The following is a 22,230-nucleotide window of genomic DNA, read 5'->3' as shown; positions in this document are numbered from 1 at the left end:
ATAATAATAATAATAATAATAATAATAATAATAATAATAATAATAATATATTTCTTACACCCCACCTATCTGACTGGGTTGTCCCAGCCATGATCACCAGTTGAACATATTCTACATCCTCCCCTAAGACTGCCAATCAGCTGTCCATCATAGGATCATGAAATCATAGAATTCTACAGTTGGAAAAGATCCTGAGGACCATCTAGTCCAACCCCCTGCAATGCAGGAATATGCTGCTATTCCATACGGGGATCAAACCTTCAACCTTGGTGTTATCAGCACTATGCTCTAACCAGCTGAGCTATCCAGGCTCCCAAATCATGGTTAAATTGGGAACTAGGATAGGAAGCTGCTCACAAAGTGCCAGGCGCTGGATGTGTTCCTCTCCTCACCACCCTTGCCAGCAGCATTCTTTTCTGCATGCTGATCTTCCTTGAGAAGATTTGCTCAAGGAAGCCTTGACATCTATCCACAGAGTTGCCTTGCTGGACCTAGACAGTAGTCTGCAGGTGGCTTTAGATTATAACCCGTATTTCGCTGACACTCACAACAACCCTGCAGGATGGATCGCAGGGCTTCCTAGTTTGCAGATGGAATGCTTAGGCTCTAAGATGTCCCTTGTTCAAGGGCACCCTCAATCTGTGTAGCTGGTTAAGCTGGAATTTGAGGAACAGAAATTCAAAATGTATGATCAAAGTGAGCATTCAATCCACTATACTAGAACTATTCAAGGGTGCTTTCTCTAGAGATTGAAATTGTCTGTGACAGCTTCCAATTTATACTTAGTCACCTGTATGATATATTAGTCCACTGAACTTTAAAAGAAGCCATGTCCATTCTATGAGAATCAGGGTATCCCTGCTAGAAAGCAGTGGCAGACTTTTGGGCTCTCAAATTTCAGAAGCGCCCTGTGCGGCGCTAGAATTTGGCACCCCCAACCTCTTGAGCTCCATTCTAGAGCATTGTTTTAGCTGCCCCTGCAGTGTGATACCCAGTGTAACCGGTTGCACTACCCTAAAGCCACTTCTGCAGAAAGGTGCCCAGTCTTAGATGTGGGGGCACCTATGGAAAGACTTAAGTGGGAATTTAGGACCCATTGTCCTTAGTGACTCATACTGCTGAGGCTGGAGAACTAGATGTGAGAGGAGTTGTGTGGTTTACACACATGCAAAATACAGACCCAAGCCACCACCCACCCTCTCTCAGTAACGTTCAATAAAATAAAATATGCAAAATGATGCTACTGTGCTGAAGATTTTCCTGCCCCTGCAGGCGCAACCACCAATGAAAAAAAGAGGGGGGAGCTTGCAGTGTAGTGATGACAAGTTACGTGTTCAGTAGACATTACTGGAAGGCAGAGAGAGGATCAGAAGATATGAGGCTGCTGTTTTTGAGCCATTGTATGACTTCTAGCCTGCGTAGCTTTGGCTCAGCGTACATTATTACAGGCCCATGTAAATACAGCCGTTCTCCAACTATGCAGAACTGTGCCATTTAGCTAACATATGAATTCGCCTCCAGATCTGCCAGTCAGGGTTTCCAAATATGGAAATGTTCATTGATTTCCTCCTACTTTGTTCATTATGAATTTGCTGTGGCTTCGGTGTATCTGTAAGCTGCGTTGTGCACAGTCTTTTGTGGAACAGGGGAATACAATTTAAGAAGGATATTGATCAGCTGGATCATGTGCAGAGGAGGGCAAACCAGATGATCAAGGGTCTGGAAACCGAGCCTTATGAAGAACGGTTGAGGGAGTTGGGTATGTTTAGCCTGGAGGAGAGGAGACTGAGAGCAGATATGATAGCTATCTTCAAGTGTCTAAAGGGCCGTCACATGGAAGATGGAGCAAGCTGCTTTTCTCCTACTCCAGTTGCTAGGACCTAAACCAATGGCTTCAAGTTACAATAAATGAGATTCCGACTAAACATTAGGAAGAACTTCCTGACAGCAAGAGCTGTTCGACAGTGGAACAGACTCCCATGAAAGGTGGTGGACTTTCCTTTCTTGGAGGTTTTTAAGCAGACGGATGGCCGTCAGTCATGTTTGCTTTTGTTGAGATTCCTGCATTGCAGGGGGTTGGACTGGATGACCCTCAGTTTCCCTTCCCACTCTACAATTCTACAATTCTATAATCATCATCACAGGATTGATGCTTCCTACTGAGTGGGAATGTTTTGTTCTCTAGTAAAAATACATGGGTTATAACCGTTAGCTTTACTCGGAACAGACCCATTGAAATTAATGGACTTAAGTTAGTGATGTCCAGTATTTTCAGTGGGCCTGCACCGATTAAAAATAACGCTGGATATGAACCCATGAGTGCAATATATATATCCCCCTTGTGTCACTTTTGAATTGTGCAAAGAGACAAGGAACATAATGCATAGTTCTGAGAGAGAGAGAAATCTAAAGTGAGAAGCTGCCTCAAAGTACTCTCGTTCACCTGTTAGAAGACACATAGGATTAAAGGGTAGCTAGGGGCTCTCAATCACAGGAGAGAGCCTCCATGTTTACAGCAAGGTCTCCCTTCAGACCTTTGCTCAACACATGGAGATCGGAAAGTGGGATGCAGAACTGGGCAGTCGTGCGCAGTGTTGGGCGTGTAGCCATCAGCGCAATTCTTTAATTATCTGGCGTCCCTTCACATGGATAACATATGAAACAGGCTCCTAAAGACCTAGCAGTTCCCTGTAGGTGTCTAACCATTTCTGTTACAAAACTGAGTTCTTTCCAACTGTGGCCTCATGTTTTCATAATTCACGAACATGATATGGGCGACTGCTTTGCCAGAACCTTTATCAATGTCGTTCATCTATGCTGTGACTGATAAACATCTTGCCAGAATACACAGTAGTGGTAGTATGTCAGGTCAACAACAGGGCAAGATTTGGTCATCTGAAAGTACTTTGTACATAGCAACATCAAGAGAAAGCTTCCAAAAGATGGGCTGGGGAGCAAGAGATGCTTCCTTTTGTGTTCATAATTCATGCCAAACAATTTCCCCCCGGAAGAATCCATTGGCCAACTTTTCCCTCACACCTTTTAATTCACAAGGACTCAACTGCATTCCAAGGTTTATATCTGAAGGCACCTCTGGATTTAAGAATGAACATCTGTTCACATGCTTTTTTTAAAAAAGAAGAAGTCAATTTGGAAATCCCAGGTTCATGCTCACTTCTTTTCTATTAGTAGTAAGTATGAAATATATCATTAGCTCCAAATCACTACGGAGGTTTAACAAACATGGGTGAGTAATGATGATGTCAGGCTTCTTGTCCCAGAGAGCCCCTCTGGAATTATTCTGGTATTGTGAAGAAAAATTAGATACCTAATTTGGATAGTTAAAACAGGAGTGGACTGGTTCATGGAGGCCTGATAAGTTAAGGCATAGAGCTCTTTCATTAAAACACAAAACCCAGTAAGAGTGTTGGTTCTGCTGTCTCACTGGGAGCTTACTTAATCGGAAGCATCCTTCATCTGGTCCAGTCACTGCGTTGGCAATAGTGACTGACTTGCTGTGAAGCGGAAAAAAGTTGTGTGATAGCCACCAGGCCTATGAGGAAATCATTCCCGATCTGCTGCTCTCAGACATTCCTAGACTTAAAAGACTGATGATGCTGTTCGTTTCCCCACGTGGGCATGGATCCAAAGTGGAAGAGGACAAGGGTGAGAAGTTACTCATCATGCAGTGCATGTTTCTTCAGAATGATGCAGTGTGCACAATTTTGTTTGTAACAGATGATTGATGTAGGGTGTACACGAAATATCTAAAGCAGGCATTTGAATCATAGTTAGGAATGTAAGGAAAAGCCCTGTTGAACCACACCAAAGTCTGGTCCAGCATCCTGTTTCTAATGGTGGCCACCAGCTAGAGTTTTCTTGGAATCTGGCAAGCAAAGCATGAAGGCAACCTCCTTCCTCCATTATTTGGCACTTGACAACTGGCATTCATGGCTATCTTGTCTGTGAGTTCTGGGAGACCTGCTCCTTGCTTTGCTGACATTTTCCTTCATGGCCATGGAGGGTGTGGCCCTGATTGACTCCAACTGCACAAGCCAAGGCTGCTGAAGAGGCCAGAGACCATCTTTGTTGTCTCTTAGTGGAGACCCGGGTCATCGAGTCTGAGCTTCCACAGCCACCCCCACCATGAACTGGCATTGGCAGGATTGACAGCAACAGCAGCAGATATGTTCTACGTTGTTTTAAATGTGCATTTCATATTTTATTTCCTTTAGTAAGGTTATCTTTTTAAACGTTTAAGATAATTTGTTTTGGTTAACTTTGCTGCATGAAATATGAATTCCATAGCTTACCTTTGTAATGTTTAATTTTGAAATCTTTAAGGTAATATTTTAATTTCCGGTTAATTGTGTTGGTTTGAATATATACTTTATATTTCTTCATTAATGTATTACTCTGGATTGTTTTAGCTGATGCTTTAATGTAGGTTGTTAACCGCTTTGAGGTTTTTCTTTAAAAAAATAAATAAATCAGTAAATGAATGAAAACAACAACTGCCTCTGAATGTGGAGGTACTACTTAGGTATCCTTCTCAATGTGTTATATTTAATTCTAATCATCTGGCGAATGAGCTGTGTCAGGTTCCTAGGAACAGACACCATCTTGAAGAAACACATTCTTGAGTTGCTGATCACCATTGACCCCAAAATGAACATAGGGTGTAATCCAGCATCATGGTATTATGATTGTTCTGTCAGTGAAAGCATTGTGGTGTAGTGGTTAAGAGCGGTAGACTCGTTATCTGGGGAACCGGGTTCGTGTCTCCACTCCTCCACATGCAGCTGCTGGGTGACCTTGGGCTAGTCACACTTCTCTGAAGTCTCTCAGCCCCACTCACCTCACAGAGTGTTTGTTGTGGGGGAGGAAGGGAAAGGAGAATGTTAGCCGCTTTGAGACTCCTTCGGGTAGTGAAAAGCGGGATATCAAATCCAAACTCTTCTCTTCTTCTTCTTTCTGATTGTCAGATGAGATGATCTTCTGCCACCTCCACCCACACCTTGATCTGGGGCTTATCATGATCCCCAAGAGCTAATATAAGAGAGAAGTAGGGTGGGGGTGGGGAGCCCCATTGTGCTAGTGGGACTCGATATGCTGGCTCCTGCTGGTGCAACTGTTGAATCTGCCCCATAGAATCCACGTGCCTTTGTTAATAGGGCTAGAAAAAGGGGAGGAGGGCGGGCGGTACTCTACTAATGCATTTCACCAGTGCAGGATTTCTGCTTGTGCAAATAGACTTTTCCCCTTCTATTCCCCCTGCACGTCTCCTTGCCCTCCCCAAATCTAAGGTGTTTAGCATGGGAGGGAGAAGAGAGGGAAAATATGTTGTTATGCAAGCAGAAATCCTTGCATTAGTACTACATTGGTTGCCTTAGCACTACATTGAATTCTACCCTATAATTCTAAACTTATGCCAGCAACGTATGTCACCGTGTTTCATGCACAAAAAAGCTGCCCAAGATAAGAACAAGACAAATGATGAGGGACAGATATGCCACTTGTAACTGCCTGCTGGGGTGCTGCTGTTATTTAAACTTATTTTTAGCAAGGCGCTGCAGCTTGCCATTACCAGTGGCAAGCTTGAAGAACACAACATTCCACTATCAAGACATTGTGGTTTAGTATCTGTTTAATGGGAAATTGAAGTGCCTCCCTGCCATGGGTCCCAGGCACAGAGCCTCATGGTGCAATTCTTTGCATGCTTACTCAGAAGTCCCATTGAGTTCAGTGAGGCTTACACCCAAATAAGTGGGTATAGGATTGCAGCCTCAGTGGAGCAGGGGTGTCATTCAGAACCCAAAGCAGACTACTTGAACTGTTCCCAGTGTGTTCCAGGCCATATTCCAGAAGAAACAGCTTGAAATATACTCGGAGTCAAGTGTGCATTTCATGCTCTTTCTTCAGCTCATAGTAGTGAGGAATGCAGTTCCCCCAAAACGTTTGCTTTATATACACTATTTACACAATGGGCCCCACGTGATTGGCTAATTCCAGGATACTCCTGTATGCCAATCAGGTTGCGGATTCACTTCCACCTGGAGCTGGATTGGGTGGCTCCTGCGGACCAATTAGACTGCTGCAATCTCAATCCTATTGTTCTAGGACCAATCAGACTGCTGCAATCTCAATCCTATTGTTTTAGGACCAATCAGGCTGCTGCATTTTGGATCCTATTCAACTCAGTACATAACACAGCTGATGGAGAAGACATGCTATCAGCATTTGACATTAACATCTAAGCAATGCAAGACATTAAAAAGGCACTTTAGGCATCTCTTGCTATAGCACCTTAGTTGAAAAGGTTTTCAACTACTGTAATAGCATTAGGACTGAGGCAGGCACAAACATTTCATTGAAGGTAGCCAAGGAGGGATAGTCAGGATCTGATTCCATATCAGTTCTTTAGATGTTTCCATAAAACATCTGAAGATTTCCCATTTAAATTATGTACATTTTACATGTGTTCTTGTTCTTTCCCTGAAATAGAAATTTATGTATTCTTCTCGCTGTATTTCTCCCTCAAATACACATTTATCCCTTAAAACACACATTTTGGTGTGTGTGTTTTTTGAACCAAAACTGCTTTGCAAACTTTGGAAAAGTGTGCAGTCCAACCGATAGATGCATTTCAATATGCATGTAAGTTTTGGGAGCAGTGAATTAGGTCAGTTTGTTTTAAAATGCAAACCAAATTAATTTCTCCTTCATCCATAAAGCTGACTCTGATTTGGTCCTGCCTTGCAGTATAGACTTTTAGGTCAGTTGTGATTTAATTGTTGGAGATGTCGAACTATAAATGTGGCATTCCAGATGCTGGTATTTACAGGGTGAGGGAATGTCCTAACAGCTGATGTTTCTACTAAACAGTCTGAAACTCTGCTATCATGCAACTGATGAGTGACCTGGTTGTCTTCTACATTAAGAGAGTGAGCAAATTTAAATGAAAGAAAGCATAGGAGATCGGCATACACATTTTTTTGCTGGAAAGTGAATCCATAGGGGCTTTCAGTATGTTTAGAAGATTTAGAGAGTGAAACCATGTAATATAGTGATAGGCAGATGTTTCCCATATGCTGTCAGCATGGAACTTCAATCACTCCAGGCCCAGCTTGTACAATGTTTCATGTTATAGATTTCTCTGTGAAGCCTGGCTTCAAATTAAATTGTGCACGCACATCTTCAAACACACTCTTCAAAACAGTGTGTGAGAATTTTTATTTTTTATTTTTTGGTCCTGGTTGTTCTCTTCCATTTCCCATGCTTGAGCAACTCCCTAGTCCCCAGAAATTGCATCTAACTGGTTGTATTTCAGTTTACCTTTTTGTTAATTTTATACTTTAAAAACCAAATATTGTTTCCAGGCCTCCTTTTAATTTGGTTTTCTTAAAAAAAAAATCCAACTAATGTGGAGGTGGTAGCTAAAATGCATTGGCTTGTCTTCCTTTTCATGCTTGTTTAGCAGTAACCTTTGCAGTGGTTTAGTGCTCAATTAAATATCAATATATATATATATTGAAAATCTAAGCAGCTTGCTTTATGCACAAGGCCATGTTGCCTCACTTAGCCGCATTCCACATTAGACAGTGTTTTGATTTCTTGGTGCAATATGTATTTTCCTTTTGTTGTGCCATATGTTTCGGCACAAACACCAGTTTTCACAAATCTCCTCCCCAGAAATCATGATTCCATTATTACTTTATCTCTTCGCTTTGAGAGATGCTATGAAGGGAGGGACTTGCTGGCAAGATAGACCACGCTGGCTCTCTCTTATTCTTCCATTCTCGTTTTCTTGATAGGGAACTCAATGTTGCTACGCGTATTACCCTGCTTGTATGAAAAGCAATCGCAGCCAATTAACAGCCATCTGAAGGATCTGGTATTGCTGATGTCTCATCTGGAGCAGCCTGAACAGCACCATCTTTTACAGCTTTTGCTTATAGTTGCAAAGAAAAAACAACCAGAGGTAACACTTATTAATTCATATTTTTCCAGCTTAATGTATGTGGCTGTTCATTCAAGGGAGTCTGTAATTTAAATACCTTTTCAGCACAATTAGGTTTCCCATGTTATTAGGCCCTCCTCCAGAGAAGTAGGCACAAAGATTCTGTTTGCCCATCCAATGTATTTCCTTTCAAGTAGTGCCCCTTGAACCCTAAACTTTCATTTAGACCTTGCTGAGTTCACAAACAGTTTAGAGATTAGGCACAAAGGGGGGGGGGAGCAGGAAAATGCACTCTCTCTGGCGGAATTGCAGCTCGCTGGACACATGCCGTCACACCGAGAGTGCTGGAATTTTGCACACTGGCGTAAACCCTCCCTCTCTCCAGGACTTCACTCCGGTGTGGTAAATACTAGGTGATGCTGTGTTTGCTCAGCCTGTTTGCTGCTTGTAATTATCTGTCCAGCTGTAACACTTATTTTGCGCACCTGAGACTATGCACACAAACATAAACAGATGGCCTTAGAACGGAGTTCGTGGACTTGCAGCCCTGCAGATGTTGCTGGACTACAGTTCCAGCCATCCCTGACCATTGAGCATGCTGGCTGGGGCTGATGGGAGTCGGGGTCCCACAACATCTGGAGCACCTCAGGTTTCCCAGCCCTGCCTTAGAAGGATATAAATGGGTCCTTGCCCTGGTGGCAGAAGCCACAAAAGCCCTTAAAAAATTGAAGCAGCAAAATTTCTTTTCTGCTTTATTAATCTGAGGAAGGTGTGTGTGTGTGTGTGTGTGTGTGTGTGTAACATATTTATTTATGCAGAAGTTTTACTAAATTTAGATGCATTTGCATAACCACAAAAAACCACATATATTTACATATGTTTACGACAATACTAATTGCATCTTTGTAATGACCATCTGCAGCATCCTGCACTGAGTCGGAGGTAGACTGTATAATTTTACGAAAATAATAGGCTTTCCGTTCATTTAGTTCTTGCAAGCCGACGAATTGCAGTGAGTATGAATTTGCAGAAGAGAGTTTGGTAAAAGTTCAATGAATTCTACCAAATAAACTGTCACTGGTTTCCAAAATGTTATTGGCATGATGAGTGACGTTATCACAATCAGTGTTAATGGAGAATTGAGCCAATTAGGTCTTTCAGTGGATCAGAAGAGATTTAATGGGATGTGCATAAAAGTATCAGAATGATCAAGATTGACTTTGTTGCCTTCCAATTTGAGGAGAAAAGGGGCATAAGGGAGTAAGCATCCTGTCATAATCAAGCCATCTTCTGATTAAAGCTTCTTAATATTTTAAGAATTCCTTACTCAGTTATTGTAGTTCAATCTGCAAAGATAAAGGTGTTTTTAAAAGGCTTCAGTAGTTTTTAGAACCAGGTTATGGTGAAAAATTGCCCGAATTTGAAGAAGCAAAATAAACACAGCAGAAACATTGAATGTTTCAGATATGGTTCACAAGCAGGATGTTTATGAGATACAGGGCATTATAACAAGCTTCAAGGATACCTGGTTTGCAGAGTATAAATTTCTGCAGTCTTTGTAAAAATAAAAAACTACAACAGCCAGGAATTTAATATCCACCTTTCAGTATGTACAAGGGAACCTTCTCAAAATATATAGTTGCAGAGGAAATATAACTCCTCCTATAAAGGAGACTTTCCAGCCTGATGAGGCCCATTTTAGCCTTTGTTTGGAGCCTAGGTCATGTGACACCTTTTCAACATAATCTCCGTTCTCTTGTTAATGTCTGTTTGCTACACTACAGGGACTCTTTAGGATCTGCTCTGTAAAAATGTCACCAGACATTTAAAAACAAATACAAAAAACCACCACCAAGCAATTTAAAAATTGTAGCAGCTGTATGGTACAGCATATAAGAAGCTGGACTTGGACAAGGGAAGTCTAGATTCGTTCAGAAGCTAATTGGAACTTTAGGCACCTTACCATATTCTAGCTGTTCTGTACTGAGTTGAATAGGATCCAAAATGCAGCAGTCTGATTGGTCCTAGAACAATAGGATTGAGATTGCAGCAGTCTGATTGGTCCTAGAACAATAGGATTGAGATTGCAGTAGTCTGATTGGTCCGCAGGAGCCACCCAATCCAGCTCCAGGTGGAAGCGAATCCGCAACCCGATTGGCATACAGGAGTATCCCGGAATTAGCCAATCACGTGGGGCCCATTGTGTAAATAGTGTATATAAAGCAAACGTTTGGGGGGGGGGGACTCCATTTCCTCACTACTATGAGCTGAATAAAGAGCATGAAATCACACTTGACTCCGAGTATATTTCACTAGCCTAGCGTACTTCACAGGGCTGAGGATGGAATCAAACAGATGTCACTATGTTTCAGGATCTAGCAGCAAAGGTCCTTTAAGAAAAAAGGAAGGTGTTTGGAACTTTGATTTTGCAGAACTCTTACATACAAAACCATGTTAATACATTGTCAGAAGAGTTCTATCAAGGCATTCTAAGTTTCCATACTTTGATTACATTTATTGGGCCATCAGATGAACAGTGCTTCCCTTTTATTGCAAATATAGCCTGGTTTGCACTATCATTCTTGGCTTCAAATAATACGGTTTATTAAGCCAGAAGCAAGTATCCGGACTGGACACTCTCCTCCTCCATCCATCATACTTCTTTTCCTGATTGGTTAATGAGCAGTCCAGAGCAGTACATAACAGAGACCTCTATCTTATTACAAGCCAGGTTCTTTGTGTTGAACCCAGAGTACAACAGGAGGAAGGGAGAAGGCAGGGAAGCTTGACTGGTGCTGATGCTTGTTCCCGTCTTCATATGCAATGATTTATGAAGCCTCAAATGATTGTCCAAGGCAGGCCAATGTGTCCTGTTTTGATAGTTGTTACAGTGGTTGTTGTCGTTCAGTCGTGTCCGACTCTTCGTGACCCCATGGACCAGAGCACGCCAGGCACGCCTATCCTTCACTGCCTCTCGCAGTTTGGCCAAACTCATGTTAGTAGCTTCAAGAACACTGTCCAACCATCTCATACAGTGATATGATGCTTATTTCTCATATTGCCAAGGTTCTTAGTCCTTGCCATTGTGAATCTGTGTCCTTTCATTGCGGCATATGGACTGATACTGATTTAAGCCAGCTCAGAGTCTGGCTCCTTAATTTCATTTATTTGCTCTATGTTTTTAAGGATTCCTTGTGGACCATAGGATTTTCTGTTATTCCTTCATTTACTGTGTCATCGTATAATTCCAACTTCTTTTAAATCAATAAAACTTCATACTAGTCTAAGGGGAGAAACTTGAGAATTTTCTGTGTTTTTCTTCTTCTTTTAAACACACCAAAGGATTTCCTTAATTATGAAATGCTACATCTATGAATGTATAACCTCAGGCAGCAGCCTACCCATATGCCTTGTGCTGAGCTGAACTTGCATTGACTTCTTGGAGAATTCTATGTAAAGAGAATAATATGCAGAACGTTTTTGCAAAATTAACATTTCTATTTCCTTCTGCCTCTTTCTTTTTAGGTGCTCAAAGAATGTATCCCTACTCTCACTGGTCACCTAAGAGATCCCCATCATAATGACATCATCCTAAATATACTGATAGAAATATCAGACTATGAACCAGAAGTATTGACCAATTTGCTTCCAATACTGAAGGAGATTGGGGAGAGTTTCCCAAGTCTGATTGGACAAACAGCAAAGATCTATGGAGCGGTTGGACATGTTGATGAGGTATGGAAACTGTTATGTGCCAGGAATAAATTTTCATAAACTTATTACCTATAGTGTTACTGGCCAGCAGTCAGGGTAAATCTATCACCAGCTACCAGGAGAATATGGGAACTGAGAGCAAAGGCAAACTGAGTGGTGTCTACTTTGAACATATTTTAAGGAATGGGCTGGGGGATAGTTTGATGGGATCTACTTAATAAATCCTCTCTGGAGGAACACAGTGAACCAAAAACCCCAGTGGGATACATTTTCATGAGTTACTCCTGAGGCAGAATTCTGGGGTCATGGGCTGCTTCTGTACAGTAACTATTTTGGGGTGGAATTCAGTCACATACCAGCGAATTCAGGTTGCACAGTGAAAGTTGATTGGAAGCTCATGTGCAAAAAAAGCTGCCCCATGCCCCAAATCGGACTTCTTGTAATGAGGAAACCGATGGGGAACTGCCCTGCTAAGTGTGGAATGCCATTTGCTTGAGTCAGTGTTGTCTAACCTCCCCGCACACATCAGAATAAATATTAAGTGAAGAGACAATGTTGTCCAACTTTCCTGCATCCTGCAAACTTTGTGGAAACAAATTAGGATGGATGCTCAATAAGCAGGTCATCTGGAAGTGACATTGGAAAGGGAGAAAGAGGCAGAAGAAAAGTCTGAAGAAGGCAGAGGCTGTCTCTTGAAGGAAGATAATGGTGGGGAGCAGTAGGCTGGGTTGTTTACTTTTTCCCATGAGACTGGGGCTTCTTAGGGCTGACAGGAAGACACAGAAAGCAGATAGAGAGCAACTCACTTACAATCCACCCGTCCGTCCACCCAAAGATATCATTGATGGAGACAGGAAGACCACATCTGCACCTTACATTTAAAGCACTCATGACATTTTAGCAGTCATAGCTTTCCTCAAAGAATCCTGGGAACTGTAGATTGTTAAGGGTGTTCAGAGATGTTAGGAGACCCCTATTCCCCTCTCAAAGCTACAATTCCCAGAGTACGTTTAACAATCAGTTCCTCTTCCCAGGGAGCTCTGGGAATCGTAGCACTTCAAGGGGAATACGGGTCTCCTAAAAAGCCCTTAAACAGCAAACCTTTAACATGGCATAATAGTGCTTTAATTGTATGGTTTGAATGTGGCCTAACACTATTTCCTAAAATGGGAAAGATGTTTTCCCCACCCACGTTTATAATCTAGAGATTAAATTGCTGTTGTATGTTTCCATTCCACATCAGTATATGAGAAGTACACCGTTGTTGTGGATAAGAAATCATATTATGAGGGGTCCACCCCCCCTTACAGTCTGTCTCAGAGCAGATTACATTAGTTTACCTTCTGCCCTCTGACAGCAAAATGCTGTGTTGCACATTCATGTGTTGTTCTCTCGAGCATTCTAATCAAGGCACTTCAGGAAGCAGTTCTGACCTGGGGCTGACCTGCACCAAGGGAAGTGTAGAATGCTTATTGCCATACCGTGCTTTTCCTTGCACGGGTCATGTCTGAACCACAAACCATGTTTTATGTAACGCACTCAGGGGATCTATATGGTGAATGTGTGCATCTATCCTCTAACCACATGTCGCGTCTGACTGTATAAAAATACCTTCCATTCTTTCTTATGATTTAGCTGTTAGACCATTTAATCTGCTCCAGCACTACTCTGTCTTCCACTTAAGACAGCTGACTGTTGCAAGCATGCTCTCTGGATACTCAAAATAAAATCCCTCTGTTGATACTAGTGTTTGATAGCTGATGGCACTTTTTCCAGTGGACTTGTGTGACAGATAAAAACTCTAAGCCCACTCGTATTTTTTGGTTTTATCCTACCTATCTGCGTAGGGACTATAGGAAACAGAGGAAACTGTTGTGCAGGTGCAAGGGCAATTTGGGTCTCGCGAAAGACATCTACAGGGGTCTCTTGGCTCAGGTTCTGCAGGCTTCTGACCAGGCTCAGCATCAGCCAGAAACATGGCCCAACCTCTCTCCCAGTTCAGCCACACACTCAGAAAAATCCACAAAGGTGTATTACTGGTATATCAATTAATATAAAAGGCCACTGAATAATATTATTGGGCTGGTGGGGATACTTCCAATACAAGTAACTGCTGTTTAAATGCTTAAGGAACTAGTACTATTCACATACAGCAAAATAAGACATGCGGGTAGTCTGTCCAGAAAAAGTACAAATGTGGTATAGTATATTAATTTCTGAATAAACTGTTATTAATGCATTGTATGTTAGAAGTACACTCTAAGCCTGAGCCCTTGAGAAGGGAAAGAATGAACTGCATGTTAAATACTTTGTAGTATTTATACCACAAATCTTCATTGTACTTAAGAAGGAAGAACTCTCCTTTGGTGAGTTGTGCAGGGTCTTGTGGGTAACTGGAAGTTTTAAATAAATAATATTCTGGTATTAACTTTCTGAAATTATGAAAGTTTTCTCATGACATGTGGCCTTATTTGCTCTGAAGATGTTACACCTATCACACAGACGTTATGATACACCATGCTTTTTAATGAGATTTTTTTTAATGATTCCTGTGGCTAGATATATTACAGTGCAGTCCTAACAATGACCACTCGGGAGTAAGTCCAACCGAATTCAGTGGGACATACTCCCAGGTAAGTGAGGCTCGGATTGCAGCCTTAGCACACAGTGTGCCTCACAGCAGTTAAAGAGTCTGTTGAGCTGAAGACCGCATAATGCTGCATTACAATAGCCTTGGATAAACGACTGATCTCTGTGACTACGCTTGATTATAGCCAGAAAATGACTGGAATGTAATAAAGATAAACATTTTAAGAAACATAAAAACAGTGCCTACATTACAGCAACCAGAATAGTTTATTCTGTGTTCTGAACTTTCCAAAACAAAATAAAATAAAAAATTCCTTCCAGTAGCACCTTAGAGACCAACTAAGTTTGTTCTTGGTATGAGTTTTCGTGTCCAGATCTTCTTAGCATTAGTTTCACTGATTTCTTACCTATCCACCCGGCCCCAAATCACTAGAAATGATGGCAACTCACACAAGAAACTGGCTTTGTCTGTAACATCATGAAACAAACCTTTCCCCAATTTTTGCTGATGTCCCTTGCCGGCTACCATAAATGAATAGGTTTGAGCTCTTCCCCCACCCATGCAACACAACAGTTTTTCTTGTTTTGTGGATGAAACTAAAGGCAGTGTTTTCTTTTAGCTCTGAGATTGTACTTACACCCGAAACCACTGGAATAAACAATCTTCCCATGAGATCTGTATGCCTGGTGCTTACATCTGTGTGTACCAGAATGGGATGAGTGAGTTTTGACAACCACAGGACATATTAAGTATTTTGGTAGGAAGCTATACATTCAAATTTCTAGAAATATATGGAAATCCAATCATTTCCTCTAGTAGTAAAGCGGGTGTGGCCCTGTGCCAGGCAGGAAAAAGGGTTGTAACTTAAACAATAGGCCTGCACATAACTACTGCCCTTTAAGTTGCACAAAATGTAGAGAGAAGTTGCACATCAGATGAGGGAGGGAAGGAAGGAAAATTGAGGGGTGGAAACTAACCTGCTTGAGCCCCTAATAGTGACGAATATCTTTCAACACAAAGTCACACTCACATACTTCAGGGTGCTACAAGCATTTAAGTGCTCTGGCCCCTTTGATGCTCAAAAAGTCATTGGAGGGGAGAAAGAGCCATTAGTTGTAGAGGGGGAGCATGTCCTCCCATCCTAATTAATAGTTCTAAAAGACTGCTTAAATTCTAATACAATGGTACCTCATGTTATGGATGGGATCCGTTCCGGACACCCGTCCGTAACGTGAAATGCCCGCAACTCGAAGCGCTGCGTCTGCGCAGGCACATGACACGATTTGGTGCTTCTGTGCATGCGTGAAGCGCAATTTAGTGCTTCTGCGCATGCGTTAGCAGCAAAACCCGGAAGTAACCCATTCTAGTACTTCCGGGTTGCCGTGGGACGTAACACGAAAAGACGAAACATGAAGCAGACTCAACACGGGGTATGACTGTATGAGCAGAGCCCTTAACAGCTGCAGTGGAGGGATTGAAATGGGCCTGGGAGATGTCCAACATCAGGTATAGCCAGCTATTGTGCTAGGCTGTTGACCACCAGCTTTCCCTGAACCTCAACAGTGAGACCTACAGATTTCCCAATTGGTTACCCCCTACCTCCTAATGATGATTACCTGGGCCCATAACTTACACATTGGTAAGGCAAACCACAATGTACAGAAGACTGCATGTTCAGGACAGATTTTTTTTAAGAAAAATCTTCATGCAGCACATAGCTATGGAACTCACTTCTCACAGGAGGCAGAGATGGCTGCCAATTTTGATGGCTTTAAAAGACAAATTATGTGGGAATATACATTTCAGGTGTGCTCGCACCTGTGGTTGTTTGTGTTTATTTGTGTTTAATTATGCTTGGTTTTACTGTATCCTTCCACCTGGAAGGAAAGGTAATAACAGGATCCGGCAGGCGATTTACTGCTGGGATCCCTCCACGGGGTTTTAGTGGCTCCAAACTTTAATGTAGTCAACGGTCAGTTAATCTGCTTCCCGCCCAATTTAGGGCAGTAACAGAGTTGTGATTGGTTTGTGTATCGATTATGACGTTGGTTGTTCACTCAATAAAAAGCTGCCGCTCCCTGCGTGTGGTGTGGAAAACGGTGTGGAGAACGTGCGGAAAAGCCCAGTGAGAAGAACGTTGCATGGCAAGCCTAGGCAAAGCAAAAGCGAAACCATCCACGCAGGGCAGCCAAAGCCGTTTCCCTCCAGACTGCAGTCTCCGTAGTTTTATTTTCGTTTTTACTTTTAAAGTCTTTTATTTGGCCATTCAGTTTTGGCCACTTTTAGCCTTATTTTCCTCTTCAGAGTTTTGGACCAGACAGACGCTCGCAACCATCTACGAGGCACTCATCACGAACTCACAGAACTCGAAACCCTCAGATTGCAGCCAGTGGTTCTCTTCATTCATGGCGCGGTGGGAGCTGGCTCCGGAATTACCGGCCGTCCCGTCCGCAGGCTGCCTATCCCCGTAACTGGTGCCCCGTGTGCGGTCAACTTTGTCCTGCACACGGGTGGTGTCGGCAACCTATCCTGACAACTGGTGCCCCGTGTGAGGCTACACGGGAGACATCGGTTATTCCGACAAAATTTCTGGAGGATAAGGCTATCAACAGCTACAAGCCATGATGTGTGCAGTTTTCCAGAAAAAGAGGTGCCAGAACTCACCATGAATGCCTTTCTTGTTCTCTTACAATGGCAATGGCTGAGAGATGCTGAAACTGAGTTCTGGGTGAAAAAAAGCCCTGGTAATAATAATAATAATAATAATAATAATAATAATAATAATAATAATAATATAACATGAAACAAATGTGCAGCTTCATGAAAAAATTGTAAGGTTTTTTTATTAGTTATGAAGCACCTCAAACTTCAAGGGGCACTGATTTTAAGAATGGTAGTGGAGTGCCCAGAATTTATTTTTAAAATATTTCCTATGAAATTAACCGCAAAAAGATTGTGACTAGAATTCCCTACTTCTCTCTCCACTGACTTCTTTCTTCTCTTCTCTTCGTATTTTATGAGCTGATACCTTTGAAACATGACCTTTTATTATTATTATTATTGCGATTTTGACCTAGAAGTATTGCGGGACAATATTGTTTCCTTTTTTTTTACCTATCTTGCTTCACCCCATAATATTTCCTGTGTATCCTGCAGAATGGACTGTGATACTTTGTTCTGCAGATTGTCATGGGGTGGTTTGCTGACAGAGCCTTCAAGTAATAAATCTTTCTTTATGAGAATGTAGCCATTGGCAAGACTAGAAGACAGATTGTAAGCTCCCTGATAAATGACCTGCCTTCAGACTTGAAGGCCCGCTTCTGATGGCTGAACCAAGGGAGACCCTCGAGTAATTCAGTGTCACTTTATCAAGTTATTGCACGTTGTATTAAGCATGGTCCCTGGTACGGCAAGAGATAACCAGTGTAATAGGAGCACATAAAAAAAAATAAGAAACTTAATGAAGAAAATGTGTCCTTGTGTCACAGCTTTTGATGGAGGCGTCTTTCTATGAGTTTGCCATTTAAACTGCGAGGCCATGATCCAACACAGAGTTAAGTGTGCCTAGGGACATGGAAATCAATGGGCTTAAGCGTACTTAGCTCCATGTTTGATTGTGCCTGGAGACTTTCACAATTCACTTTCCTGCAAGGGCTGGAATGTGATTCTATTTTCCTAGTTGTGTCTCTACTGCAGTTTAATTGGGGGAATGCTAGGAATGTGGGTTTTTTTCTGTATCGCTGAAAACCTGCAGGGCCCCTGGCATTATAACAATGACCATTTCTCATCTAATATTATTTAAAGAAAAAGAAAATTTATCCTATAATGTGTTGGTGTGTGTGTGTGTGTCTGATTTCCTTCCCTTCCCTCCCCTGAACTGTTTTAGAAGCTCCAACAATTCCATGTCCTGTATTTCTAAAAATGTTGCTTGGAACCAATTGCAGATTTCCAAGTGAAACCGAAGTCCTATTTTAGTGTGCCAATTGAGTGTTAACTTTGTATCTCCTTTCCTGTTTCCTTGAATATCCTGTGTGGTCTTCTCTTAAAGCATTTACTTGAGATAGCTATGTATCCTGTTTACATATCCCATTTAAATTTCCTTTATAACCTACTGTAATTTATCATTTTGAAATAGAGTCAAGTGTGAATTTCATGCTCTTTATTCAGCTTATAGTAGCAATGAATGAATCTTTCCCCAAAACGTCTGCTATATATATATACAGTACTTTATTTACATAATGGGCCCCACATGATTGGCTAATTCCGGGCTACTCCTGTAGGCCAATCAGGTTGCGGATTCACTCCCTCCAAGAGCCTGATTGGCTGCTCTTGCAGGCCAATCAGGTCACTGATTCACTTCCACCTGGAGCTGGATTGGGTGGCTCCTGCGGACCAATCAGACTGCTGCATTCTGGATCCTATTGTTCTAGGACCAATCAGACTGCTGCATTCTGGATCCTATTGTTCTAGGATTCAGCTCAGTACATAACACCCCTTCCCTCTAAATTGCAGTCCTGCCCGGGAGGTTGCATTTATAGTCCTCAAGGTACGCTGGCCACCTACATATGCGTTGCGGCCTGGGGTGTTCCTTGGTCAGGGGTTCTGGTTCTGGCTCATGTTCCAAGGCTGCTGGCTGTGATGGGGCTGTTTGGTCTGGCGCAACTGGCTCGTTCAGTTGCGGCTCTGGTTCCGGTATCTTTTCGGCCTCGGGGGTCCCCTCTGTACTTACTGATTCTGCTTCCCCTGCCCACCCCTCCTGCTCTGCGGGCCTCACCACCCTGCTGTCCCCTTGGGACTCCTCTGTCCTGCCCTCCTCCTGGTTTTCTCCTGGGAATCATTGCCGTAGCTGGTCGCAGTGGCGGCTCCAGCATTGCCCCCCCCCCTCCGTTAGCACCTCGTATGACACAGGGCCAGTCACCCTGGTGACTGTGGTGGGTACCCCATGCCAGGCCTGCCCCAAAATTCTTTGCGTACACTGGGTCCTGGGCCACGAAGGTCCGGGGGTTCCTGCCTTCACCCACCACTACCTCATCCTAAGCTCTGTCGGGGTGAAGGCAGTCCAGTCTAGTTGCAAGGCACCGGCCCATTAGTAGTTCAGCTGGGCTCCGGCCAGTCATTGTGCTGGGGGTGCTGTGCTGTGCTAGAAGGAATGTGGCGAGGCGGTACTCCCAGTCCCCTTGCTGTGAGGACCCTTTTGCAGAGGGACTAGGGAATGATGACCCTGCTTCCCCATAACAGGCACCCATTGTGGGCCGACAGTTCATTTTTGTGGGTTGTGTAGCCAGCGAATTCTGGCCCGGGGCTGCTGTTGGGCCATCCCCTCCACACCCAGTCCAGGACCCGGGAGATGACCCTATCTTTCTTGGAATGGTGCACAACTTCTTGTGCCTGAATGGGGTGGTCGGGAAGCAGGCTCATAACCTCTTGTGCGGGCACTCTATCGGGGGCCTGTTTCTGGTAGTGGTAGCCTGCTGAGGGTGTCATAACACATTTGTTTTTAACTTTTGCCCTGGCGAATTAGAAGAAGAAGAAGAGGAGAAGAGTTTGGATTTGATACCCTGCTTTATCACTACCCGAAGGAGTCTCAAAGTGGCTAACATTCTCCTTTCCCTTCCTCCCCCACAACAAACACTCTGTGAGGCGAGTGGGGCTGAGAGACTTCAAAGAAGTGTGACTAGCCCAGCAGCTGCATGTGGAGGAGCGGAGACGCGAACCCGGTTCCCCAGATTACGAGTCTACCACTCTTAACCACTACACCACACTGGCTCTACTATTCTAATTAGTATTCTTAAGGAAAGGGTATCAGTACAGCCAATCACAGTTTTCTCAGTTAAGAGGATATAGATTCCCCTGGCATGATATGAGACAAAAAGGGTGATTTTGGAAGTCTATTACACTTTGTCTCAGACATAGTGGGAGGATATATAGGGCTAAGTGACTCTCTCTCTCTCTCTCTCTCTCTCTCTCTCTCTCTCTTTGTACACTTCAAAGGCTGTGTGGAATGTAGTCTGAAACAGCTTGGATGACCCAGGCACTAGGCATACACAGCCTCAAAACTTTGCTCTGGTGACTGTGTTTGCTTTGTCTGCAGCACATTGCTTCCTAAATTCATCTTCAGTGTTTTTGAACTACGTAACAGAAGTTGATGTTGTCTGAATACCTTAAGCTCTTGAAAAACTGAAAATGTGATAGCTATCAATATATGTTTGCATTTTTAAAAATGTTATGACATTAGTTTCCTTTTTCTTGTTCTACAAAGAATGTACAGTGGTACCTTGGTTCGCAAACTTAATCTGTTCTGGAAGTCTGTTCCAAAGCCAAAGTGTTCCAAAATCAAGGCATGCTTTCCCATAGAAACTAATGCAAAATGGATTAATCCGTTCCAGATTTTTAAAAACAACCCCTAAAACAGCAATTTAACATGAATTTTACTATCTAATGAGACCATTGATCCATAAAATGAAAGCAATAATCAATGTACTGTACTATAAAATAAATAAGACAGTATTGTAGATGATAAAAATGAAAATTTAATCCCCCCCCTTCCCTGCACTGATAATAGTTATTGTTTGGATGGGGGGCTTTTATCCATTTCCGCAGTCACACAATCAATCAATGAGTAGCTGAAGTGGTTTCCACACAGTCACAAAAAACAAATTAACTGAAAAAGCCTCAAAAACAAAAACACAAAATAAATAGCAAAAATAAAAGCACCAAACTTAACCCGTTCCAGAAGTCTGTTTGACTTCCAAAATGTTCAAAAACCAAGGCGCAGCTTCTGATTGGTGCAGACACATCGGTTGTTTGGCCTCCAAAAATCGTTCGAAAACCATAACACTTACTTCTGGGTTTTCGGAGTTTGAGAACCAAAGCGTTTGAGAACCAAGACGTTTGAGAACCAAGCTACCACTATATATCTAAAGCCGGAATAGAGAATCTATGGCTCTCCATATGTTGTTGGACTACAACTTGTATCTTCCCTGGAAATCGAGTTATTGATAGATATGGGTAGGCACTAACATTTAATATCTCCCAGATTTCCAAAGGTACCTGTTTGTAGTATGAAGGTTTGGTGGTGCCATTGCAATGCTTAGTTCACTAACAGACTGAAAGTCTGTATGGGTTTGAGCCACTGCTTAGAAAAAAAATTCTTAAAAAGAACTAGTTAAAGGATTCATCCACACTTACATTTTGCCCCATGATTTTTAGCCACAGGTCCGTACTTTCCCGGCCCATGCCCAAGCATGGTTCCCCCTGCCCGCATTGTTTCCCCAGGAAAACCTGCTCTTTTATTCTGAGTTGAAACTAATGGCAATTCTGGTTTTCAGTTCCAGCTCATCATCGGCGGGGGGGGGGGGGGGGAGACCCTTCAGCATTCAGAAAGTTGCAAGCTGCTATGCTGAAGTATAGGGTCCTAAATGAAATCAGGGGCCACACCCATAATTGTGTATTTCTACAACTGAAAAGACTTACCGGTACCCTGTTTAATTTGTGTCGTCAGCTGTTAAGACACAAGGCATCTTTTACTTGTTCCTGTACTTTCCACTGCAAGCTGCTCCAGTCAGAAGAGAGTGAATTTCTTTAGCGGGGAAGATACAGGAAATGCCTCACATTCCTTCCTTCTGATTGCTTTGCAACTGTGATTAAGTGACTATGTGACATTAGCACCAGCAGTGCCTCCATATACTCTAATAAGTCTTGGAGTGTTATCTCCCATGTTCAGCTTCATCATTTTTTATATAACTTTCTGGTTATAACTGCTTTATAACTTTCTGGGTGAAAGCTAAGGGGAGGAGGATGGTGGATAGGGAATAAACAGGGAGATGAACTTCACCCAGAAATTAGGGGAACTATTTTCAAGTGTAGTTCAGAGGTTTTTGAACTTCATTCAACTTCACTCAGCTGAGCTACTTTTCTCCGAGACACCAGTTTAAGCTACGCATGTCACTTCCAAAAGCCTCATTGT

At 42.6% G+C, this 22,230-nt stretch overlaps 1 protein-coding gene across 5 annotated transcripts in view; it reads left to right on the top strand.

Moving 5' to 3' along the window:
• VEPH1 (ventricular zone expressed PH domain containing 1) overlaps positions 1-22,230 on the top strand; it is a 117,191-nt gene that overhangs the window by 21,548 nt on the left and 73,413 nt on the right. For all 5 annotated transcript variants that reach the window (XR_004426680.1, XM_033150513.1, XM_033150512.1 and 2 more), the window contains exons 5-6: positions 7,815-7,981; positions 11,486-11,695. Coding sequence is in view for 4 of the 5 variants with exons in the window: in XM_033150513.1 (XP_033006404.1) it covers positions 7,815-7,981; positions 11,486-11,695 (377 nt within the window). In the remaining variant the exon portion in view is untranslated. The remainder of the gene's footprint in view (positions 1-7,814; positions 7,982-11,485; positions 11,696-22,230) is intronic.

The sequence above is a fragment of the Lacerta agilis genome, chromosome 5 (assembly GCF_009819535.1).
Source record: "Lacerta agilis isolate rLacAgi1 chromosome 5, rLacAgi1.pri, whole genome shotgun sequence".
NCBI lineage: Eukaryota > Metazoa > Chordata > Lepidosauria > Squamata > Lacertidae > Lacerta > Lacerta agilis.
This window is presented reverse-complemented; position numbering and strand designations above follow the sequence as displayed.